This window comes from Rhincodon typus, chromosome 40, assembly GCF_021869965.1.
Source record: "Rhincodon typus isolate 14 chromosome 40, sRhiTyp1.1, whole genome shotgun sequence".
In the NCBI taxonomy this organism is placed as follows: domain Eukaryota; kingdom Metazoa; phylum Chordata; class Chondrichthyes; order Orectolobiformes; family Rhincodontidae; genus Rhincodon; species Rhincodon typus.
The window spans coordinates 11424116-11449709 of NC_063371.1; the positions used below are offsets into that span (position 1 = coordinate 11424116).

The following is a 25594-nucleotide window of genomic DNA, read 5'->3' on the forward strand; positions in this document are numbered from 1 at the left end:
TGCCACCCGAAGGTTGCAGGAACAGCAACTCATATTCCACTTGGGAACCCTGCAGCCCAATGGTATCAATGTGGATTTCACAAGCTTCAAAATCTCCCCTCCCCCTACTGCATCCCAAAACCAGTCCAGCTCGTCCCCGCCTCCCTAACCTGTTCTTCCTCCCACCTATCCCCTCCTCCCACCTCAAGCCGCAGCCCCATCTCCTACCTACTAACCTCATCCCACCCCCTTGACCTGTCCGTCCTCCCTGGACTGACCTATCCCCTCCCTAACTCCCCACCTACACTCACCATTACTGGCCCCATCCCTGCCTCTTTGACCTGTCTGTCTCCTCTCCACCTATCCTCTCCTCTATCCATCTTCTATCCGCCTCCCCCCTCTCTCCCTATTTATTTCAGAACCCCCTTCCCCTCCCCCTTTTCTGATGAAGGGTCTAGGCCTGAAACGTCAGCCTCTCTGCTCCTATGATGCTGCTTGGCCTGCTGTGTTCATCCAGCCCTGCACCTTGTTGTCTCAGATTCTCCAGCATCTGCAGTTCCTACTATCTCTGACCTACCACCAACTTGTTTTTGTTTCTGGTGGATGTTTGGCATGGAAGGTCCCTGAAGTTTTCATGGGAAGTGAAATGCCTGAGGAGGAGTGAAATTGAGCAAGAATAGCCCGAGGAGATCAAGCTTGTTGGTGACTCCATTAACCTTTGGCTTCGAGAATTCCTTATTTTTTTTTAAATTCAAATCTCAAAGCTTATGTGCTTGACATATATGGTCATCTGTGAAGCTATATATACATGCAGACAAAAGGCACATTTCAACAAGCTGAAGACTTCGGTGATGCTTTAAACAGATAAACCACACTGAGAATTCCAGGTCCGTTGTGTAACATGTTTCTTCCAGTAATTCCCAAATGCAGTTTTCTTTCAGGGTCGTGCAAATAAGTGACTGCATTTTTGTGGCTTTTATCACATGTTATCTGAGGCGAGGGACCTTGCTGTTTAAATTGTCCGTCTGAAACTGAAAGATCCGGGCGCTGTGTGAACGGAAATGAATGCTCAGCGCTCGCACCATGCGTTAACATGTTTTTGGAATCTGACTGCTCAGATCGCCTGGCAGGACGTTCGTGTCGCAAATGATCTGAGGTTTGGTTCAATCTTTTTTTTCGTCTGTTTTGACTTCCTGCCACTGGCTGCCCACCAATTTTAAAAACAAAACGGATCGTTTCAATCAAACGCTCTAAATATTAAAAAATTGCCTGCCACGTATGACCCTGCCCGTCACCCCCTTTATTCAGAATAAGCGACAGTGCGATATTTGCAACACTATTAATGAGTCTTATCTACAAGCCACCAATCAGCCAGGAGGCAATGGCCAAGGGGTTGGATCGTTTCAGTCATCAGTGTCATCGGAAGTAAAATCTTCAACGTTAGTTAGCAAGATCTTCCCGACACTGCAATGGTCTGCCTCCGCCTCTTCTTGAAACAACATACCCCTCATCTTGTGCACCTTTTCTCCGCTCTGCATCCTTTTAAATAGGGGGCCAGCTTTCGCTCTCTCCCCTTGGTGCCAGCAGGGGTACTGGATTCAAGCTTCACCCCAAGGAAAGAACCTGAGTCGATTGGACAGTGTAGTGCTGGGGTACTGCCGGAGGTGTCATTTTGCATAGGAGGTTTGCAGACAGCATGCGACTGTCTTCGATGGGATCCTGCCCAGTATTCATCCCTCAATGCAGCAATCACTCGGCTGACCTGGAAAGCCAGCACATTGCTGTGTGTGGGATCTTCCTGTGTGCATGGTGGTTGCGGCATTTCCCACATTGCAATGTCGCGGCTTCTTTATTGGGTGTAAGACACTGGGAAACATCTTGAAATGGTGCTATATCAACGCACGTCCTTGGCTTTCTGAGAAATCCAGGCTTACTGCACCTTCACCTGCTCTGACCTGTCCAGGATGTCCAAACAAGAAATCCCAGAGCATGCAGTCAAACTGAGGGACTGCCCGTTGGAAATGCTGTGCAGAAAGTGGCACCATCTGAGCAGGGTTAGAAGTTGAATTTTGCAACATGAGGGAATGTTGATAAAGAATTTCATGCGGCATATGAATATCTTCCACAAAGCAAGATTAGCTGTGATCTTATTGAATGATGGAGCCAACTTGATGGGCTGAATGGCCTAGTTCTGCTCCAACGTCTTATGATCTTACGACATGATTCAGTAGGAGAAAAGATAGTCACAGTCTCCAAGACGTTTCCAACCTGTCGGGATAGCTCCCAGTTGAACTCCCAGGGGGCTGCAGCTCATTCTGTACCAATATGCTGAAAATCACTAACCAGGGAGCCAACACGTGGGAGAGAGAAATCCCTTCTGTCTGCAACTGGAGCAGCCTGAGCCCATGTGGGTGTCTTCTTGCATTCAATCCGACAACTTCAGGAGGTGCAGACAGATCGTCAGAGCTGGAGCCTGAAGTTTTACAAACCCCATCCCCAGACATCTGAAGCTCAAGCTAACATGAACATCAATCTGTGCAGAAAGAATCAGTCAAGGTGGAGCCTGGGTTGGACTGAGCACTTTCCCTTTCAGGGATGTTGCAAGGGGCTTCCTCTCTTAGTCCATCCTGTCATTGCCCTAAATCCTCTCAGAATCAGCTGAAGCAAGCTGAGGATGAAACACTCTGGCGAAGCATCCCTCTCTTTCTCTCTCTCTCTTTCTCTCTCTCTCTCTCCCCTGCACCTCCCCACACTGTCTGTCTGTCTCTCTCTCTGTCTCTCTCTCTCTCCACATTCCTCAGAGCGTGATGCAATCACAGATCCCAAGGGATAAAGAAAGCTCGCTGAATGATTAAAACAAAAACACCCGGGCCATCAGACAGGACAACGGGAGATGTTAACCCATAGCGCCTATGTGGGCTAAACGTTCCCTGCACCCTTCCACTCCCCAACCCCTCTCCCACGCTCATTTCCTGTTACTGTGCGATTTCTTTTTTCCCATTTCCAGTGTGAATGTAATTCCCATCTGAAAGCCACTGCACAATCACTGCCCAGCAACTCTACAGCACATTGCATTCTGATACGCAAGGACTCTCTGCACAGAAACTAATCTCCCAGTCCGTCTCCACCAGTCCCTGACTCACGGCCAACCTTCTTCAGCCTCTGCTCTCCAGTTACCAACCATAGTGCCAGTAAAAACAACCATTTCCTTTCTATCCTTACAAAACTATGTATGATTTTAAACACCTCACCTTAAACTGCTTCAAGGGGGGAAAGGAAATCCCAACTTGTTCCAGGTTCCACATCATCCAAGTCCCTCATTCTCTGATACCCCTCCAGGGCCTGATCAGATGAATCCCAGGCAGCTCTGGAAGGCAAGGGAGGAGATTGCTGGGGCCCTGGTAGAGATATTTCACACTACATTGGCCACAAATGAGGTGCCAGATGACTGGAGGATAGGTAATGTGATTCCTTTGTTCATAAAGGGCAGCAGGGTCAGACCACGTCGGTGTGACATCAGGGGTAGGGAAATTTATTGGGAAAAAAATTCTGAAGAACAGGACTAATCAACATTTGGAAAGGCAGGGATGAATCAGGGACAGTCGGCACAGATTTCATAGAATCCCCACAGTATGGAAGCAGGCCGTTCAGCCCATTGAGTCTACACGGCCCCTCTGAAGAGCATCCTAACCTGGCCCAACCCCTCCCCCCCACCCTCTCCCTATAAACCTGCATTTCCCATGGCTAACCCACCTAGTCTACATATCGCTGGACACTATAAGCAATTTAGCATGGCCAATCCACCTAACCTACACATCTTTGGACTGTGGGAGGAAACCGGAGTACCTGGAGGAAACCCATGCAGATAATGGGGAGAGTGTACAGACTCCACACAGAAAGACAGTCAGTCAAAGGTGGGATCTTGGGTGAGCCTTGGGTGACTCTCTTTCTATGTGGGAGTTTGCACATTCTCCCCATGTCTGCTTGGGTTTCCTCCCACAGTCCAAAGATGTGCAGGTTAGGATGGATTGGCCATGGGGAGATGTGAGGTTATGGGGAGAGGGTCTGGATGGGATGATCTTTGGAGGGTCCGTGCAGACACAACAATTCTTAACTGGACTATAATGTCTACACCATCCTGTCACTTCTAAAAATAAAAACAGGTTAATCTCTACACTCCATACAAGATCTTGGTATTCTTCCTAACTTGTGCTGTGCAAAACTGGACACAGTATTCCAGCAGTAGACAAACTGCTGATTTGTGGAGATATCTTTGTCATTACTTCCTAGCCCTTTGACTGAGAGGACACGTGTTTTAAACAGCATTTGACCCAAACAGTCCACGCTGTGCCTCAATTCCATGTGCACTGTCTCAGCTGTTCCCTTATAATCTCCTTCCATTCAAACACCTCTTTAATCTATGAAACAGTAACAAGATCGCTGTCTTAATCATCGCCGCTTAGTCTCACAATTTAGAGATTGCAGGGTTTCTCCCACTCCTTCTCCTGAACCTCTTAGATTTAATGGTATTTCTAAATCCACTTGTCCCTGAGCCCAGCACTCACAAGCAACAGCCTGTTTGGATCCACGCTGTTCACTTTCTTCATCACTTTTGAATATCAAATTACACTGAAGTTCAGCATAATCAAAAGAAAATTATTCACTTCTTCACGTCTGTCTTCATGTTTGTATTAGGGGCCCAAGCCCTTAAACTGAGTGGCTTGCTCAGGAAGTTAGGAGTCAACCACATTGTTGCGGATCTGCAGTCAGATGTATACCAGACTGGGTCGGTCCTGCATTGCTTCCCTCAAGAATCAGGTGGGTTTTTGTAACAATCAATGATAGTTTTCATGGTCACTGTGACCAAGAACATAAAAACCTAAGAGCAGGAGTAAGCCTTAAGGCCCTCGAGCCTTTTCTGCCATTTAATACGAACATGGCTGATCTCATCTCAGCCTCAAATCCACTTTCCTGCTCACTCCCCATAACTCTTCAACCCATAACAAATTAAACATCTCTCCTGCTTAAATTTACTCAATGTCCCAACATCCGCCACACTCTGGGGGAGTCAATTCCACAGATTCGCAATTCTTTGAGAGAAATAATTGCTCCTTTTCTCTGTTTGAAATCTGCCCAGCCCTTTATCCTGAAACTGTGACCTCTTGCTCTGGATTGCCCCACATGAGGAAACATCCAACCCACTTTGTCAGTTCCCTTTCGCATCTTGTGTACCTCAATTAGATCACCTAACATTCTTATAAACTCCAGAGTTTAGACCTGAACTGCTCGATCTCTCAGTCCACACTTCTGGAATCAATCCAGTGAAACAAGAGAGGCACTTGATGCTTTGTCATTTTGTGGACCTGAGTTTGAAGGATTGAGGAGCTGCATGGATTCTCTTTCAAAGATCAATAAAAGACACATTGCAAGTTCTTTTTTAAACAAGGCAGTTCTTAGAATCTGCATGTTACCAGATAATTGCCTCGTGCTCAAACTCAGGGAAAACACCTGACTACTTTAACGACTGGATTTCAGGCTATTTTGTTTGAATAGTATTTGCAGAACTTGAGATCTGTTCTGTGATATTCTGCTCGTGTGGTTGTGATGCTGCCAGTGGGGTAGTGGGTGAGGAGGGGTGTGGGCATGGCTGTTATGCAGCAAGCTACCTGTGTGTTTACTGTTCCTGAAGCACCTTTTGTGATGAATTCAGTGTGAAACCTGATCATTCTCCTGGAAGAGTGACTGAAAGATTTCCCCAATGTTGTATTTCCTGAGCAAGCTCTGTCTGCCAAGATGCCTGCGATAACAACCACATGGGAGTTGTGATGACCAAACATGCAGAAGCATCAGACCAAAAGTGTATTGATTGCAACGATGTCAGCCAGCTGGACCTCATAGACTCCAAGTTCCCTGATTGGGTAATTAATCTGGTCCAATCAGGGAGCCCTAGCTGACATTAAAGGATAAATGACACGGACGCTGATATTCTGATACCTGACTCTGTATGACGCAGTGCTATCATCAAGTACTGCTCGTGTAAATAAAAGGTGATTTGGTGATGGGAAACTGGCCTCTGTGGGGTTATTTCACTGACAACCCTTGGTCCGATGAGCCCTCTGCCACCAAACCCAGGAATGTCAGAAATGAGATTATTGAGCTAAGGAGCAGATCAGCCCAGCGCTGAGAGTTCAGGGGAAACAGGAATGGATGATCATTGAGTTGGTGTATAAGTCAGCAACAGCTGTTACTCTCGATGTGGGTTGGAGACATGAAACCAAGCAAGTCAATCCAACAAGGCGATGCAGCTTGCTGTCTATCTTGCCAGCTGTCTTGAATTATCTGAATATATCTGACGTTTTATTACATCACATTGACGCACACCATCAGGCCATTCAGCCCCAATGCAGCTGCCTGTGCTCTCCACACAATGTCTCTCAATCTGCTTGATTGTCCTTACTATATCCACATCTTCTGCATTCCTCTCTCCCTCTCGTTTACTGAGCTAACTTTCCGTGAAATCATTCAGAATTATTGTCTCCATGACACCTTAACACACTGAGTTCTATGATTCTTGCCCCTCACTTGGTGTCTCCAAGTGATATCTGCCTAAAATTCAACGTACATTATGCACAGCCCCGCTGTTTTTTATTGCTATTCACCCAGAAGGGCCCATTGTTGGTTTGCTTTTTTTTTTGCCCCTTTCCCAGCCTGATTAACCCATCTGTCTTTTCCCACATCCTGGTTTCTGAGGATTGAACCTGAGGTTTTCACTGGAATGGTCCACGCTGTTGGGCAGAACATGGGTCTGCCCCTGTTTTCCAAAGGAAACCTGACCTGGACACTCTGTCTATCTTACCACATGCCATCAGGACTCGACCTGTTTGACCACAGCACAGACAGACCTTTCAAGGCCAAAAGAGCCTAGCCTTGGACTGGAGCCCTCATCTTCTGGCAGAGGGAAAGAGTTTACCACTGCACCACGAGTCCTTTTGCTAACAAGGATCCCTTCTCGATCACTTATTTGCCATGGAGTTCATAGATTCCTCGCTCTTCCTCATAAAACTGATCATCCCATCCGTGTTGACGTTCAGTTGCACAATGCGTACCCATTGTGCACAGAATGAGGAACTACAGAACTTCGCTGTAACAGCCCAGGAGACAAGGAGTCGGCAGACATGAGTGGACTGGCAAATGAGGGAAACCAAAAGCATGGAGGTTCCTCAGCATCTGCCTGAAAAGTCAAGTTGTTCAAGATGTGTTGGAACCCGTTTCATGACGAGGTCTACTGTGAGGCAAGATATCACAGTGAGTAGCTTGCGATGAAATTGAGCTCAAGTCTTTCCAGCTCAATGTGAGTAGTTTAGTCGTTATTACACATTGTGAACTCTTGGCACAGCGTGTTCTGTGTCCCTGGTGTGGAAGGCTGTTATTATAGGGTGTTTGTAACCACACTGTGCGCTAACAGAAGTGGGAGGTCCTCTAGTAGTATCTTAATGCTGCTGTGCTTCAGTTTTTATGCCTGGATGAAAAATTTGTCAATGACACAGAGTCATTGCCATGTGCACATCATCTGAGCCTAAGAACACAATCCCTGCAGAAGACAAGGGCAGTAGATGCAGGGGAACACCACCCCCTGTGAGTTTCCCCCTAAGCCATACACCATCCTGACTTGTAACTACTGTGACAATATGATGGCTTTAAGAGGTATATTTTGCCCCTTTTTTTTATGAAGAAAGGTTGAGACAGAGGTGCTGCAGTCTGCTTCAAAGCCAGTAAAGTAAATAGCTCGTGGGTTTTTTTTTTTAGTTGGAACAATAGAAGCAGCCTGAATGGGTGGGGTCAAGCTCCCACAGAACCAGAATGTTTAGTTTTAGCTTTCTGCAGTTGCTGGGATCTTGAAGCTGGATGTGGAAGCTGTTATTCCTCTCTCTGTTACAGCTAAAAGCTGGGGGTTCTCTTCCTGTTGCTAGAATTGCATATGAAACAATCTGTTTTACTGAATTTGCCTTTGCCAAGGGTGTGTTTATGTACAGCATCCGCAGTTCATTTGGTTTTTATCTAGTATGTTTGTGGGATGTTACTGTATTCGAACAGTTAGTTAAGAGCAGCTAATATGAATATATATTTTGTTAAGCATTTCGATAGAGTTATAGCTAAGCAGATTCTTCAATTTTTATTTTGTCTTTATTTTAACTGCAGTGTAAAAATGAAGTGTGTTTGGCTTAAAGTTAAAAAAAAGAGCGTAGAACAGTACAGCACAGTACAGGCCCTTCGGCCCACAATGTTGTGCTGACCTATTATCCTACTAAGATCAATCTACCCTGCATACCCTACATTTTACTATCGTCCATGTGCCTATCCAAGAGTCGCTTAAAGTCTCTGAAGTATCTGACCCCACTACCACTGCCGGCAGCGCATTCCACACACCCACCACTCTCTGTGTGAAGAACCTACCTCTGACATCTCCCCTATACCTTCCTCCAATCACCTTAAAATTATGCCCCCTCGTAATAGTCATTTCTGGCCTGGGAAAAAGTCTCTGGCTATCCATTCTCTCTATGCCTCTCATCATCTTGTACACCTCTATCAAGTCACCTCTCCTCCTTCTTCGCTCCAATGAGAAAAGCCCTAGCTCCCTCAACCTTTCCTCATAAGACCTGCCCTCCAGTCCAGGCAGCATCCTGGTAAATCTCCTCTGCACCCTCTCTAAAGCTTCCACATCTTTCCTATAATGAGGCGACCAGAACTGAACACAATATTGCAAGTGTGGTCTAACCAGAGTTTTATAGAGCTGCAGCATAACCTCTCGGCTCTTAAACTCAATTCCGCTGCCAATGAAAGCCAACACACCATATGCCTTCTTTACAACCCTCGCAACTTTGAGGGATCTGTGGACGTGAACCCCCAAGATCCCTCTGTTCCTCCACACTGCCGAGAATCCTGCCATTAACCCTGTATTCTGCATTCACATTCGACCTTCCAAAATGAATCACTTCACACTTTTTGTTGAATAGTTTGACCAATCGAATTACACTTGGAATGCAACACTTGACACTTACCTTTAAAATAAGAAAAAGTTAGAGTCTACACTATCTTCTTAACATATACTGCTGTTCCTTGACTGTTCCCAGGGTCACAATCCCTGAACTGCCTGGCCATCGGTACTCTGGGTGTCCATGCATCACATGGACTGCAGTGGCTCAGGAATGCAGCCCATTCCCACCAACACCTCCTCAATAGGAATTAGGGATGGGTGATAAATGCTGGCTGACCCACATTCTGTGGGAGAACGTATGTATGAAATAAAACAATCTGAATACAGGGATAACAAGGTGTGGAGCTGGATGAACACAACAGGCCAAGCAGCATCAGAGGAGCAGGAAAGCTGACATTTCGGGTATGGACCCTTCTTCAGAAAAATCCCCAGCATCAGCAGTTCCCACTAAATCTGAACACAGAGCTGTGAAGGAACACGCTCCTTGGTTAGGAATCAGGTTTATCGTGTGTTTACATACTACTGCAGCACAGAACAGTAAGCTATCAAACAAGAGACGTATTCAGCCTTTGACTGCAGCATTTAATAACACCCTTACTCTAACAAGGCAACCAGAACCGGACACAGTATTCCAGAAGAGGCCTCACCAACACCCTGTACAAACTCAACATGACATCCCAACTCCTATACTCAAAAGATCTGAGCAATGAAGGCAAGCATGCTAAATGCCTTCCTAACCACCCTGTGATGTAAATTTCAAAGAACTATGTACCTGAACCCCTAGGTCTTCTGTCCTACAACAGTTGATGCTGAGTTAATAGTTACATTGTAAACTTGAGAGAGGTTGACAAAAATCAAAGATATGAATGGATCTGGGGAAAGTTCAGGTGTATTGAGCTGCAGTGCTGAGTCACGATCTCATTGAGTGGCAGAACAGGTTCAAAGGCACAAATCCTGTCTGAATTTCTCCTGAGAAAGCTGGGAGAAGATGAGATAATCAAGTACAAGCTACAGGAGAAATGAGGGTTGTGTTGTGCAGATGAGCTAAAGAGGGGTATGTAAATCTACACAACGCTTCGGATTGGTTGTTGCGTTCTGTTGTAAATAACCAGAACGGAGAGCTGGGTTGAGATTTTATCATGATTTTTAGCAAGATGTTACTGAGACCAGAAACAGGCACAAAAGCTGCATGGGACCTCAACTTGCAGCTTGGAGCAGCAACAATGAATTGAAACAGCATGCTCACAACTCTGCTTCTGATCCCTTTTTGTAATCTGTACTTGTAACTGCATGGTTTACAGTGCAATGGCTGGTATCAAACCAATATAACACATTGTGTGGCCCAACTCGTTATTTTCTATTCTGCGAGATTCTGTGAAAGGGGGTGTGTCTATAAATTATTCTGTAAAATCCCCAACGTATCTGTGAGCTGTTTATTGCAATGCAACATGAGTCGCCACGCAGCAAGCGAAGGGCCCCATTTCAAGCACAAGAAATTGGATACTAGCAAATCAAGATCTTACAGAATCTCAGATTCACAGCGCAAGGGAGCCCATCTGCGTGTCTGCACTGCCTATCCACACCAACAAGATCCGCGTCCATCATACCTGGTAGCTGCCCCAAACTGGCATGTTTTGATCGTCCGGGGCACTGCGGGCACAACACATGGCTCCCTAGGTGTGACATGTCCCATTGTTTGCAGAGAGAATAGCCCACAGTGCAGGGTCTGGGGTAATGGTCCCGGATAAAACCATCAGTAAGTCTACAGTAAAGCCTGGCAGTAGGTGCATGGTGTACTAGACAGCACAAACACATGAGCTGTCAAACCAATAGGTGGCATGGATAGGCATCACTGGGAACAGACTCGAACAGGCAGTGACAATGGGAGACAAAGATGATGTTCGAGACTGTCGGAGCAGTTCCCTGACTTTTGCCAACTTGTGATGGCTGCCGCAGATCTCAGGAACTTAGAAATTGAGCAAGAGCTGTACCTGTTTGTTTCATGTCCAACGTTCACCCACCTTCGTTAATTTGGGTGCTGCAGCAATGTTGAAGATGCTATCCTTTCAGCCTCCCTCCGTTGACACCAAGCCCAATTTCCCTGGCCCCACACACACAGCTCATTTTCCCATCCACTTCAACTGATTGCAGGGTTCTTGGCAGGGAGTAGAGGGCAAGCAATGGGCACCTAATTTCCCAGCCGACCCTGCACTGGGGGGGGGTATGTCACCCCACCCTCCCAAGGCTCAACATCACCTGTCCTCGATCACTCTAAGCCTCCAGGTTTACAGGTCATCAGAAAAAGACACTTCAAGACCAAACTCAGCATCGTGATGCATCTCCTCTCTCTCTTTCTCTCTCCCCCTCACACCCAGCCAGCTGCTGAATGAAACTGCAGGGACTCTTCCCCCCACCAGGGTTTCTCTGTTTAACATCACCACAGTGGGGTAGGTGAGAAAACACAGCACTTACCTCGTCATCCGTGGGAGGTGGAGGGGGCTCTTTGATGATCTGGAGCAGGAGAGAAGACGGAAGAGGAATTAGAAACCTCACTGACAGATCAAGTATTCCCATTCGAACAGTACAAGGTAACCCCGAATCCAGACAGTAAGGGTGGGAGAGGCAGAAAACCCTGAGGAAGGACTGAGCTGTGCACTTGCTATGCCAGGACATGCAGGGCCAAGGGCCAAGTGCTGGAAAATGGGATTAGACTCGTGAGGAGGTTGTTTTTGACCAGCATGGACTCGATGGGCTGACTGGCCTTTTCCTGTGCTTCAGCGGCTCCGTGTCACACGATGCTGTCAATCACCAAGGTGTTCTATTCCAGTAAATCAGAAGGTAAAGCTCCCACTGGCTGTGGGGATGTAGATTTAAGGTGACTAGGAGTAAGAGAGAAGGTGCGGATTTGTTTGGGACTGAGTGAGTTCTGATCTTGAAAAATCCCTGCCTGAAAGGAGAAGGAGAAGCAGGTTGAACAGGAACGTTCCAAATGGAACTGGGCCAATAAAGCGGACTGTGAAGACTCCAGGCTGGGTGCATGGTTCATTCCTCGAGCCAGCAGGGCCATGATGGGCCAACTGGCCTCTCTCCATGCTATGAATGGATTCCCCTGTTTTTAAAAACTACTTTCCAGTCTCGTCTGACTTTCTGTGATACTGCTCATTGAGACATCTTCTACCCAGACCCCACTTGGGACTTGAGTCTTGTTATATTTTTTAAATTTATTCACAGGATGTGGGAGTCTCTCGCTGGAGTGGCATTTATTGCCTCTTCCTAGTTGCCCTTGAGAAGGTGGAGATGAGCTTCCATCTTGAACCACTGCTGTCCTTTGGGTGTAGATACACTGACAGTGCCGTTAGGGATGGAATTCCAGGATTTTGACCCAGTGACAGTGAAGGAACGGTGATATATTTCCAAGTCAGGATGGTGAGTGGCTTGGAGGGGAATTAGCAGGGGGTGGTGTTCCCATGTATCTGCTGCCCTTGTCCTTCTGCATGGAAGTGGTCGTGGGTTTGGAAGGTGCTGTCTGAGGATCTTTGGTGAATTTCTGCAGTGCATCTTGTAGATGGTACACACTGCTGCTACTGAGCGTCGGTGGTGGAGGGAGTGGATGTTTGTGGATGTGGTGCCAATCAAGCGGGCTGCTTTGTCCTGGATGGTGTCGAGCTTCTTGAGTGTTGATCGGGCTGTAGAGTTGAAGGGTTACCTCCTCCTCGTTTGCTATATTCAACTTAGTTAGGTGCAGGATGAGGCTACTTGGCCCCTCTGGCCTGTCCTGCCCTCCAATAAAATCATGGCTGATGTGACCATGGCCTCCACTCCAAATTCTCCCCAGTAACTGACAATGAATTTCAGGGGGAAGAACTTCTAACGGGACTGGAGTGTGTAAATGCAGGGAGGATGTTCCCAAGGAGCTGGTAGCTCGGAACCAGGGGTAACAGTGTAAGGATATGGGATAGGCAACTGAGATAAGGAGGACTGAGATAACCGGACTAGACAGGGGTAAACACAGGAAGGATGTTCCTGATGACCAGGTGTCCAGAACCAGGAGTCACAGGTTAAGCCTTTTAGAACTGAGAGGAGGAGAAATGTCTTCACCCACAGAGTGAGGAGCCTGTGGAAATCCCTGTTGCAGGAAGTAGTTGGAGCCAAAACATATTTTCAAGAAGAACTTGGATATAATTCTTAGGGCTAAAGGGATCGGAGGGTAGGCGAGAAAATGGGAACCAGGCACTGAGTTGGATGATCAGCCATGGTCAGACTGAATGGAGGAGCAGGTTCAAGGGGCTGAATGGCCTCATCTCGCTCCTATTTTCTGTGTCTATGTGCGGTTTGAATTCATGACAGCGGGGTCAGGAGCGGAGGCCTCTGAATTATTCATTCAAAAATCTAATCACCCATCCCTCCTCGTACTTTTAGGAATCAAAACATATTGTGTGCTTCCGGCACAGGGAGATGAAATGAAAGATTGCTCAAGATCTTGGACAGAGCGACTCACTCACTCACTGAGAGGCTTGGGTTCAGCCAATCAAACGTTCTGACCTGTTCATAGCACTGAAATGACATGGAAATTGGCTGCACAGTGCACAGAGTGTGCCTCCAGTCATAATGTTTCTAAACAAGATGAAAGCACTTTTTTCTGGGCATCAGATCAGGGTCTTTGTTTGTAACTTGGACTACCCAGGGCTGTCCAAAGCTTGTTTTTTTTATGTGTGTGGCTGTCCAGCTGAACTCATCCCCATGACGTGACATTATTTGTTTTATCACTTCAGCCCAATTAATTTGCCTCCTCCCAGTCCCGTGCTGACCATCGCGTGGCTTAAAACAATGAGATTGCAAGGCTCTGCCTGGACTGATGTTAGACTTACCACAGTGCAACATAAAGGCCAGAACCACCAGAGCAGGACCAGTGCCAGGAGCAGGAACAGAATTAAGAGCGCGATCGCCAGAATTGTTCCATCCGACTGCAAAGAGAAACACAAAAGGGTGGGTGTGATTAGGAAATCCTCATCAAAACACATAGGAGAGCTCCATGTTGGTTACCATGGGCAGAGTGAAAAGCAGATGCTCTGACACATCCACAGGGCCTGGCTTCTCGGGTTTCTGTCCTCGTTTTGTTGTTGAGTCCCCTATTTGGCCAAAATTTGTCCTTTTTTTTGTCTCTTTCGCACGTTGTAAATATACTGAACCCTCATGCCAGTGTCATCTCTTCAGGCCAATTGTCCAGCTAATACCAATTCCCCTGTTTCTTCCCCCACAGAATGGAATGGGAAACATGTCTGGAGGAGAAACAGGCTGCGGGAGTGTGAGAAGCAAGCCAGGAGAGTGGATTAACTGTAGCATTTACGTGCTCCTCTGCAGCACCTTCCAAACCCACGACCACTTCTATGTAGAACACTCCCCCTGACCCACCACCGCAAGTTCCCCTGCAAGCCACTCATCAACAACACTTGGAAATATATCGCTATTCCTTCACTGTCACTGGGTCCAAATCCTGGAAATCCCTCCCTAATGACATTGTGGGTCAACTCACAGCTCAGGGACTGCCGTGATTTCAAGAAAACAGCTCACCACGACCTTCACAAGGGGCAACTAGGGAAAGACAAGTGCCGATGACAAACCGAGATGGACAATCCATGCTTGCCCAGCCAATGACACCCACAATCTGTGAAAAAGACGTTTGAAGAAGAGGGAGAAAGAGTCTCCATGTGGGTTTCTTCATAATTCATTCACTGGCTAGGCTAGCATTTATTGCCCATCCCTAACTGCCCAGAGGGCAGTTATGAGTCAACCGCATTGTCGTGGGTCTGGATTTACATGCAGGTCAGGACAGTGGATTTCCTTCCCTAAAGGGCATTAGTGACCCAGATGGGTGTTTTACCAAAAATTGACAATGGTTACCATTAGGCCAGCTCTCTCGTTCAGATTTCAGTGTATTCAAATTCCACCCATTTGCCTTGCGTCCTCAGGAATTTAGCCTGGGGTTCGAATAGTAAGTCCAGTGATAAGACACCACTGCCTCCCTTTAATTCCATAAAGGTGCTACATGAATGCAAGTCGCTGCATTATTTCATGGTATGTTGATCCATATTGTGTGCCATGTGTGTGATTTTTCTTTTGGAATGGACTGTATAAAGTGAGCAGCTTTGGGAAGCTGAACCATTTTCCTGCTCGCTGCCAGTCAATAGAATCCCTACGGTGTGGAAACAGGGCATTTGGCCCAATGAGTCTGCACAGACCCGTCCCATCTCTGTAATCCTGCATTTCCCATGGCTAACCCAGGCATCCCTGAACACTATGGTTAATTTAGCGTGGCCAATTACCTAACCTGCACATCTTTGGACTGCGGGAGGAAACCGGAGCACCCAGAGGAAACTCATGCAGACACAGGGAGAATGTGCAAACTCCACACAGACAGTCGCCCGAGGGTGGAATCAAGCCCAGGTCCCCGGTGCTGTGAGGCAGCAGTGCCAACCACTGAGCCACCGTGCTGCCTCGTGTGGGCAACCAGGCCCAATTGATTGGCAAAACGGCTCCAGCTGAAAGCCGTGAGGTTCATGACCAGCAAGTCCAGAAAACAGATTTGGGAAAAGGAGGAGAGAGTTAAATCTTGTGTTGGAAAGTCATCCAGTGAAATCCTTGTGGTTTTTGTGTGGGTCTGAAAAATGAACATGTTGGCTGGTTTTGGGACAGGAAGTTTGCAATATACATGCGTAAGATTAAGCATTCGGAGTAAAACAACTTAATCGAGCTCAAGGGGGTGGCACAATTACCACTTGTGTTGCTTTTAAAAAAGAGAGTCCAGCAAACAAATGTTTAATTTCCATGAATTTAGTTTTCCTCAACCCTCACTGCAAAGGAATCAAAAACGAGCTGTGGCCTATATCCAGAAGGTGCTGGCCAAGTATCACTCGGGTAATTTAAGGTCTGCAACAATGTCAGGGAATGAAGTTTCCAAAACTGAAAAACTTTCCTCCTTTCTCCAGGGGCCATCCTCATTTCATGGCTGCACACGAATTGCTGCACATCCTATTCCTTCAGAAGGTCCACCTTTTGTTTGCTGTTTATTTTGAGGATGGGGAGAATAGGCAGCTGTGACGAAAAGAGAGCCTTTTTCATCATTCCTCAGGGATTTTTATTTTCCTCTCTCCCTTTGCTCTCCAGCTGTCTTTTTTTAACTTCTCTGGGGACTGGCTGTTGGGTTTCTCCCTGTCTCTCCCAGCCGGGAAGGAAGTGGGAACAACTCGCAGCATCAAAGGACTTGATGGTCTTTGAGATCACCGCAACATTGTGAAAGACAGAGTCAAAAGATGAGCTCTTTAACCAAGCTGAAGCCAGCGGCAGCAGACAGGGTCTGGGCCCAGCGGTGGTGCCCCATGCAACACAGACCAAGGAGAATGCGTCACCACCCCCTCCTCCCTCCACCCCAACCGCCCCCGTTTTAATGAAGTGGGGAACAGGGGTGGACCAGCAGGAGAAATTTGTGCTCGCCCTCTGACCCAGCCTCATCCTTGTCTCCCCCTCCCCAGCAATGTGACTCCCTGCAAGAAGGGGTCTTCTCATACCATGGGGATGACCGAAGCTCATGGTCTGTCTGGGTCTGGGGGGGAGCACGGAAACAGTGCTGGTTCCCTGGTAACCGGGCCAACTGGGTGAGAATTTGGGCTGAGTAACGATCTCAAGGTCTACATCCAGTACCAGAGCAGTTGGGAGTTTGGGGAGGATGTGTGGAAACAGAAGTTTGACTGGAAAAGCATCTGCCTCGTGTCTCTGTCTCATCAGTGCTGAACGCCTGGTATTTAATTGAGGGTTTGGGGATAAGAGTAAGGATGTCTTGCTGCAGTTACATAGGGCATTGGTGAGGCCACACCTTGAATACTGTGTGCAGTTTTGGTCTCCTAGTCTGAGGAAGGACATTCTTGCTATTGAGGGAGTCCAGCGAAGGTTCACCAGACTGATTCCTGGAATAACAGGACTGACATATGAGGAAGGACTGGATCAACCGAGCTTGTATTCACTGGAATTTAGAAGAATGTGGGGGTGGGGGGGTGGTGGTCTCCTAGAAACATACAAAATCCTGTTGGGATTGGTCAGGCAAGATGTAGGAAGCATGTTCCTGATGTTAGGGAAATCCAGAACTCAGAGTCAAAAGGGACAAAAGGGATAGCCATTCAGGAATGGAATGAGGAAGAATTCCTTCACTCAGAGAGCTGTGAACCTGTGGAATTCTCTCCCACAGGAAGCTGTTGGGGCCAGTTTGTTAAATATATTCCGGAGGGAGCTGGACAAGGCCCTTGCGGCTAAAGGGACCAAGGGGTATGGGGAGAGCATGGGAATGGAATACTGAGATTGCATGATCAGTCAGGATTGTATTGAATGGTGATACAGGCTCGAAGGGCCGAATGACCTACTCCTGCACCTATTTTCTATGTTTCTATGTTCACGTTGAGAATGGGAGGGGAATGGTTGTCCTCCCCATTTTGTGAGTTGACCTGGTAAGGATCCTAACCTCAGGGCTAGGAGTCAGAGCCGACAGTGGAAACAGCAAATCCTCAGTGGCAATGGTGGAACTGTTAGAACCTGCAGATCGGAGGTTCTTCAGGATAAAGTGTCTCCCCCGAGCAAAAGGGAGGAAGTGAAATGGAAAGCATCTTGTGTATTCTTTTCCCAAGCCACACAGCTCAACTGAATCGAACGTTGGGAGGCTTTTATGAGCAACTTTGACTTTGCCAGCTGGGACCAGCACTCCATGAAAGAACAAAGTCAGCATCTGTTGCCTGTCCCTTCTTGCTCTGGAACTGACTATCTGTCTCACTCTCTCCTGTTTCACAGGGCATTTCAGAGGCAGCAGGCATTGCTGTCCATCTGGATACACACAGAGGCAAGAGAGAGGGTCAGGACAAGAGGGCAGATTCTCTTCCCTCAGGGAAACTGATGAACCAGATGAGATGTTATTGGAACTATAGGTGTTGTGGTCCCCGTGCCTGAGCCTAGCTTTCAATTCCACGTTAATTGATTTAACATTCCACCAGCTGCCAAGCTGGGATTGGGAAGCCTTGTGACCAGAGTAAATAGCCTGAGCCCCTGAGTGATCAGTCCGCTGAGATGACCTTCTCCTCTTAAAGTGAAGAGGAACGCACCAAGTATGGAGAAATGAGCAGAGCAGTTGTAGGCCATTCAGCCCATTGAGTCAGCTCCACTATTCAATGGGATCGCGGTTGATCTGATCATCCTCGACTCCACTTTCCTGCCTTCACAGGCTCATAGAATCTCTACAGTGCGAAAACAGGCCATTCGGCCCATCGCGTCCAAACCGACCTTCCAAAGAGCATCCCCCTACCTTATCCCTGTAACCCTGCATTTCCCATGGCTAACTCACCCAGCCTGCACATCTTGAGACAGTGGGAGGAAACCGGAGCACCCAGAGGACACCCACACAGACACGGGGAGAATGTGTGAACTCAATGTGATCACGCAAGGCTGGAATCGAACCTAGGTCCCTCGCATTGTGAGGCAGCACTGCTGAACACTGAGCCCCCATGCTGTCCTATTTTCCCCACAGCCCTCCATTCCCCCGGCCCCCACTCACTGATTAGAAGTCTCTCTCAGCCTTGAACACACTTAATGACCCAGCCTCGACAGCCCTCTGCAGTAAAGAATCCCACTGATTCACTCCTCTCCGAGAGAAGAAATTCTTCCTCATCTCTGATGCCCTCTACCTAGAGTCTACCCTCATGATGATTTGTCCTGAAAGGGATCTCCATGTCCCAAGCTTCTCAGCTGGGACGGAGCAGGATAGGCTTTGATGGTAGATGCTAGCCAGCAGCTATTACCCTGGCCACTGACACCCAGAGCCTCTTACCCCCAGGGAATGAAAATGCAGACTGGCCAAAGCATAAGCTGCCATCTCTCAAATCAGATACACTTCCAGATCTCACTGCTTTCCTCCCTCTGTTTAATATCCAGCAAATGTAGTCTGATTATTTTAACGTTGTTTATTTTTGTTGGCCTCTTGGCAATGCCTTTAAAAAGCATTAAGTTCATTTGTGTTTTTTTTATTGAAAAGTTCCAGTTGTTTCTTGCAAGTTCGGGGATTATAGACGCACAGATCGTGTGGCTGCCTGACTCAAACAGTTTCACCAGCGTAAACGTTTCTCGCATGCATTCTGCTTTCCCAGCACTCGCAAGCATCGGAAGTTTTTCCCTGAACAACCTGCCCAAAGATGTTACTGCACACCTCAGGAGCAAGTAGAGGGGGAGCTCGAACCCAGGCCTCCTGGCTCAGAGGGAGGGACGCTACCGTCGTGCCACAAGAGCAAACCATGTGTTTTTCTTCATTCATGGGATGTGGGCATCGTTGTCTTGGTCAACAATCCCTGATTGCCCAGAAAGCAGCTGTGAGTCAGCCACATTGGCAGTGGGTCTGGAGTCACGTGTAGGTCAGACCAGGTAAGGATGGCGGATTTCCCTCCCTGAAGGACATGAGTGACTCAAGAGATAAGGCTATCACCTCCCCCTGGCACCCAAGGGTGGCACAGAGGTCGTAGTCATCTCACAAATGGCCCAACGTGCCCTCAAAGGCTAAATTTGCCACCCTCATTTTTCTAAGGGACAGGGGGAAGGCAAGGGTTAGAAGTAAAGTGCCGGCCTTCGAAGATTTCAAACAGCAAATCGCTGGTTTAAAAACAAAGGCGGTTTGTCCTGGGCCTCAGCATGGAAATAGAGCCTTGACTGAAGCAAAGCATTGAGGCCTGTATCATTGAAGCCGCCTTCTTGTTTCATATCGAGCCTCTTCAGGAGGTCTGTGCAACTCTCTACCTCCTGTCTCACCCCCTCCCATCCACCCACACAAAGGAAGGGAGCCCCCTGTCCCTGTCCCTCTGTATGGCAGGGGATAGGCAGCACTCACATTGCACACACGAGTGACTCACACAGGGTTACAGTCACAATGTTTTGCTTTTGCAGCGGAGATATCACGTGACTTCTGATTCCTTTCCTGCCTGGGACTGAAACAGGAGATGCTGCAGTGAGGAGACACATGTGATTTCAATCACCAAAAGATGCCCGAGCGAGAGAGGGAGGAATGCTGCACCTCAAACATCAAGCAGGGATGGAAACTGCAGGGGCTGTACACTCAGCAGCTCGGGCCAGGCAGAGTGGCTGTGTGTAATTGAACACAGGCAGTTTCTCTCTGTCTCTGAGCCGAAGTCAAACAATTCTCTGTTTGGGCAACATGAGAAATGCACACTGTAAATGCTGGCAGGGGACAGCAGCTTGGTTGGCACCCAAGGACAAAGCTGCCCCTGGTTTCTGATAGAGTACAAACCCGGTTCTGACAGAAGGACTGTTTCGCAAGGAGTCTTCTATTTCGGAAGCTCAGGGAGAGGATTTCACTGGATGTATCACTGACATTTAATGATCTGCTCTGTGAAACGAGAGCAAGAGATGCGGCCAATCCAGACACATCCTTCACACAGATAACTCTGTTCTCTCGTGAACTCTCAACCATCTCCATTCAATAGTTTTTGAGAAAGCTGCAAAGAGTTCTGTGTGAAATTCTGAAGACTCATTCCCTTTGGCTGAGGGTGACTTCCTGTGCCAAACAAACCCTGGCCCTTGCAGGACAAAGTCCAAAGAGGATTGAATCAGTCTGATCTGTATCTGTACCTCACTGCTCTATCCTTTTCCTCAGTGTTCCATAAGATTTCAGAGAAAAGACAACACAGATGTAGGCCATTCAGCCCAACTGCAGGTTTTTATGCTATACCCAAGCCTCCTCTCTTCAGCTCAAGCAAGAACCTGAATCTCCCTATCTCCCTCATGTGTTTACCAGCTTCCCCTTCATTGTAGATGTTCTGTCCACAGAAAAGACCCTGAGCTTCCAGTTGCCTGCCACTTCAACACACCACCCTGTTCCCTGGCCAACATCTCTGTCTCAGGCTTGCTGCAGTGGTCCAACAAAGCTCAGCACAAGCTGGAAGAACCGCACCTCATTTTCTGCTTGGGAACTCTGCAACCTTCTGGACGTAATATCGAGCTCAATCATTTCAGAACTTGAATGCTTTTTCTTCCCTGTCCTTTAGCCATCCCCACACCCCAGGTCCAGTCAATGATATGGGCAGCTTTCTTCAAAGCCAGCCCATTCTCCCCCACTCACAGTCCCCATTAATAGCTTTTCTTTCTCCCTGGCTTACTATCGTCCGTCATTCTGTCTGCCTAACTGTTGCTTTCTGTCTCTGGTCTCCATCTCTGCCATCCCTCACTCCTTCCCCCTCCCCCCCCCCCCCCCCCGCACCCCCTCACCACACCTTCTGTCTTCAGCATAAATACCACTTTTCCCTCGCTAGTAGGTGAAGAAGGGTCACTGGACTCGAAATGTTAAGTCTCCTTTCTTTCCAAAGAGGCTGACAGACCTGCTGAGTTTCTCCGGCAATTTCTGTTTCCGTTCCTTTCACTTGTTCAAAGTACTTTGACCATTCCATGGACAAGGCTGTTCCAAATTGTCACCACCCTCTGGGTACAAAGGGCCTTGATGGATTCCCATTTGGATTTATGACTGATGATCATTTACCAGTTCTGAGGAAGGGTCACTCGACCTGAAACATTAACTCTGATTTCTCTCCACAGATGCTGCCAGACCTGCTGAGCTTTTCCAACAATTTCTGTTTTTTTGTTTGTGTTGGATCAAAGATCTATGGTCTGGCAGCATTGATAAAGAGAGAAACAGAATTAATGTCTTGAGTACGAGGGTCATAATAGACTCGAAATGTTAACTCTCTTCCTCTCTATATGAAGGCTGCCAAATCTGCTGAGTTTCTCCAGCACTTGCTACTTTTTGTTTAAGATTTTCAATATCCGTGGTGTTTTACATTGATTATATTTATGACCCCTAGTTCCAGCCTCCTGCACAAAGTGGAAACATTTCATAAACATTGTAACCTATCAAAGCCTTTCAAAATCTCTTAGACTTGTATCAAGATGTGCCGTCAGATGTGCTGTTCACTTTATCCTATTCCGTACACTACTTCCTTGTATCATCCTTTCGGATCTTGGCTGCACCTTCTCCTAAAATTGCTGGAGCCTTTCCTTCAGAAAGAGACCAAAAACTGTATCAACCAGATATTGATTGACCCAAAGTGGATAGTTAAAAGATTCTAAAGGGCTGCTGGCAAGCAACTCCTTCCTGGTAACCACTCAACTGTGTGAAACTCTAATCCCATTGATATTGCTTTAAGAGTTGTGTTGATTTAAGAGTTGAGGATGCTCATAAGCCAAAGATACCACATGACCAGCTCCCATGTGTACATCAAGATGGATAACTGCAAGTTGGAATCTGAGCTGTTAAGTAAACCTGTGGGAGATTATCCAGTCAACCAAATCCACAACACTACTTAATCTGTGTTACCAATGACACAAGAAACATGACAATCTCTATAATGGTGAAGAGGGGGATTGTCAATGTAGAGATTGTAACGAGGTCAACCAGCAAGACCTCATAGACCCTGAGTTCCCTGATTGGGGCAGTTAAGCTGGTCCAATCAGGGAGCCCTGGCTGACAGGTAAGAACAGGAGTATCAGACATCCTGTTCACTCTGAGAGCTAGCTCTGAGGGAGCTGGACCAGTGTCAATGACTCTCCACATGGAAATAAAGGGTGACTTAGTGACATTTCAGTCAATGTTCAGGCTTATTGAATTGATACCTGGGCTCGAACTGAAAGGCAAAGCATGTTCAGAGGGGCTGGATGCTGCTATTACTCATTCCTGAGGTGTTTGTAGAACCTCCTGAGTGCAGTGAAAATCTAGTGGAAGTTCAAATAGATCATCTCTGAGTTCAATGGTTTTCCAAACCTTCCTGGAGTGATGCCTCGTATTCCCCCTTAATCCGGGTGTGGACCATCTCCTGCAGTGCGCAGTCCCTTGAAGATCCCCGCAGGGTGATGACAGCAAGCATAGACAGGGGTTCAGCATGGTTTGTTCACCCACCACTGTATGGAAGTGTCCCAGTCACTAGGGGATTTACAAACATCTCAGAGCTCACGGTGCCCCCACCCCTCCCTCTGCCTGGCTTCATTTCCTCACAAACTCAAAATCATCAGAACTTAGCTCGACACATTGTCCCCTTGCCCTCACTTGAAACCCGTTTGGTCCTCCTCAAGTTCACAATCCGAGACCTCCTTATACGACCTCACTACCTTCCCCCTGTCTCGCTGCCTTCCTTCCCCCTCCCTTCCTGCCTTCCCCCCCCCCCCCTCCCGCCGCCCTCCCCCCCAACCCCACTCTCACTGCCTTGTCTTCTGCTTCACAAGTTTCTCCTGTGTGATACTCATGTTTTCAGCTCAGCCTGTATAGTTCCCCATCCCTTTACCCTCTACCCCAAGTCTCTCAGCCGTGTGAGACACCAGCTCTGGGACCTTCTCCCCCTGAAAGCTCCTGTTTTGTATCACAACCGCCCCCCCAACCCTTGGTAAAGGCTTCCTCCAAACGTACGTCTTCAGTCCTGCCCCCAGTCACTTCCCTCAGATCGTCAACAATCAGGACAGCGCAGTTCTGCTTGCTTAGATGAGCATATGGAGCTTTCTGTACATCTGAAGTGTTCAAGTCAGACCCAACGACCATGAGAGCATCAGCAATAGGAACAGGAGTAGGCCAATGTGGCCTCTCAAGCCTGCTCCACCACTGAGTAGGATCATGGCTGATCCCACACTCCTCATGTCCACTCTCCTGCCCTTTCCCCGTAACCCTCCATTGCCCATCTGATCAAGAATCTCTTAGCTTTGGATATACACAAGGACCATGCCCCCACACTCTCTGTTGTAAGGAGTTCCAAAGACTCTCAACTCCCTGAGAGAAGAAATTCCTCCTCATCGCAGTCTTAAATTGGTGCCCCTTTTTACTGAGACTATTCCGTCTGGTCCCAGACTCTCCCAAAAGGGGAAATATCCTCTCAGTATTTACCCTGGCAAGGGCCTTAAGAATCCTGTGTGTTTCAATGAGATCACCTCTCATTCTTCTAAACTCCACTGGGGACGAGTTCCAATCTGTTTAGCCTTTGCTAATAAGCTAATCCCTCCGTCCCAGGGATCATCCTAGTGAACCTTCTCTGAACTGCCTCCCACAAAACAATAACTTTCCTCAAATAAGGAGGACCAAAACTGTTCACAATGCTCCAGATGTGGTCTCCTCAGCTCCTTGTCCAGTTGCAGGAAGACTACCCTACTCTTACACTCCAACCACCTTGAAATAAGGGCCAACATTCCATTGGCCCTTCCTGATTACCTGCTGCCCCTGTGTGCTAACTTCCTGTGTTCAGTGCATGAGCTACCCCTCCCGCACCCCGCAAATCTCCTTGTGTAGCAGCTTTCTGCAGTTTTTCTCCATTTAAATAAGATTCTGTTCTTTTGTTCTCCTTTCCAAAAGGAACATCACATTTTCCTACACTGTACTCTGTTGACTAACTTTTGGTGTACTTCCTTAACCTCATGAAGTGTAATGACCCCAAAATGAGTGCGAGAAAAACAAAAATGAGCTGAATTTCGTGTGAGCAGTGAGTTGGGCCTTGGACATCGGAGACAGGGCAGTGCGACAGTCCCTCAGACGATGGCGGGAGATGGTGTTAACAGGGGGTCCCTCTGTGTGTTTATATCCTTCGGGACAACGCTGGGGCAATGCAGAGCTGTATTTGTGGAAGACTTGGCTCCTACAATGAGTGATATGCTTCACTTTGTGCAGGCCTCAACTATTTTTAGACCAAATGACACAAAATCTCACTTGGCACTGAATGCTTCAGGTCTGGTTGGAGATAAACTGTTTAATTTGCTGTTTAGCAAAACACAAGATCCTCAAAAATGACTAATCACCCACAGAACGTTTTGATGCAAGCTGAGTTGACAAGGGCAGCTGTTGGTGGTGGTGGGGGGCAGGTGGTGGGGAGACAGGGCTGGATCCTGTTTTTGAGGAGACACTCTTTTCAGTGACTGTTTCTGAGGATTTGAAGCATATTGGGAGGGCAGGGGCTTGTTCTGTTGTGCAGAGAGCCACCGTCCCAATACATTGCAATGACTGGAACACAGAGGATTGTCTTTGTAAGCTGACAGAGAATAATTGTACGAGGTAGACTTCTTCTGCTTTCGGGTAAGGGATTCCGAAAACAATGTTTCTCTTTCACAGATAGCAGGAACTGCAGATGCTGGAGAATCTGAGATAACAAGGTGTAGAGCTGGATGAACACAGCAGACCAAGCAGCATCATAGGAGCAGAAAGGCTGACGTTTCGGGCCTAGACTGTTCATCAGAAAAGGGGGAGGGGAAGGGGGTCTTGAAATAAATAGGGAGAGAGTGGGAGGCGGATAGAAGATGGATAGAGGAGAAGATAGGTGGAGAAGAGACAGACAGGTCGAAGAGGCGGGGATGGAGCCAGTAAAGGTGAGTGTAGGTGGGGAGTTAGGGAGGGGATAGGTGGGAGGAAGAACAGGTTAGGGAGGCGGGGACGAGCTGGGCTGGTTTTGGGATTTGGTAGGGGGAGGGGAGATTTTGAAGCTTGTGAAATCCACATTGATACCATTGGGCTGCAGGTTTCCCAAGTGGAATATGAGTTGCTGTTCCTGCAACCTTCGGGTGGCA

General features: G+C 47.6%; 1 protein-coding gene across 1 annotated transcript in view; it reads right to left on the reverse strand.

The window, feature by feature from the left end:
- The window catches only part of LOC109922031 (anthrax toxin receptor 1-like), a 136739-nt gene that overhangs the window by 48984 nt on the left and 62161 nt on the right, over positions 1-25594 (reverse strand). Inside the window, exons 14-15 of the mRNA XM_048618511.1 lie at positions 13843-13938; positions 11447-11485 (exon numbers count right to left, since the gene is read on the reverse strand). Of these exons, the coding sequence (XP_048474468.1) occupies positions 11447-11485; positions 13843-13938 (135 nt within the window). The remainder of the gene's footprint in view (positions 1-11446; positions 11486-13842; positions 13939-25594) is intronic.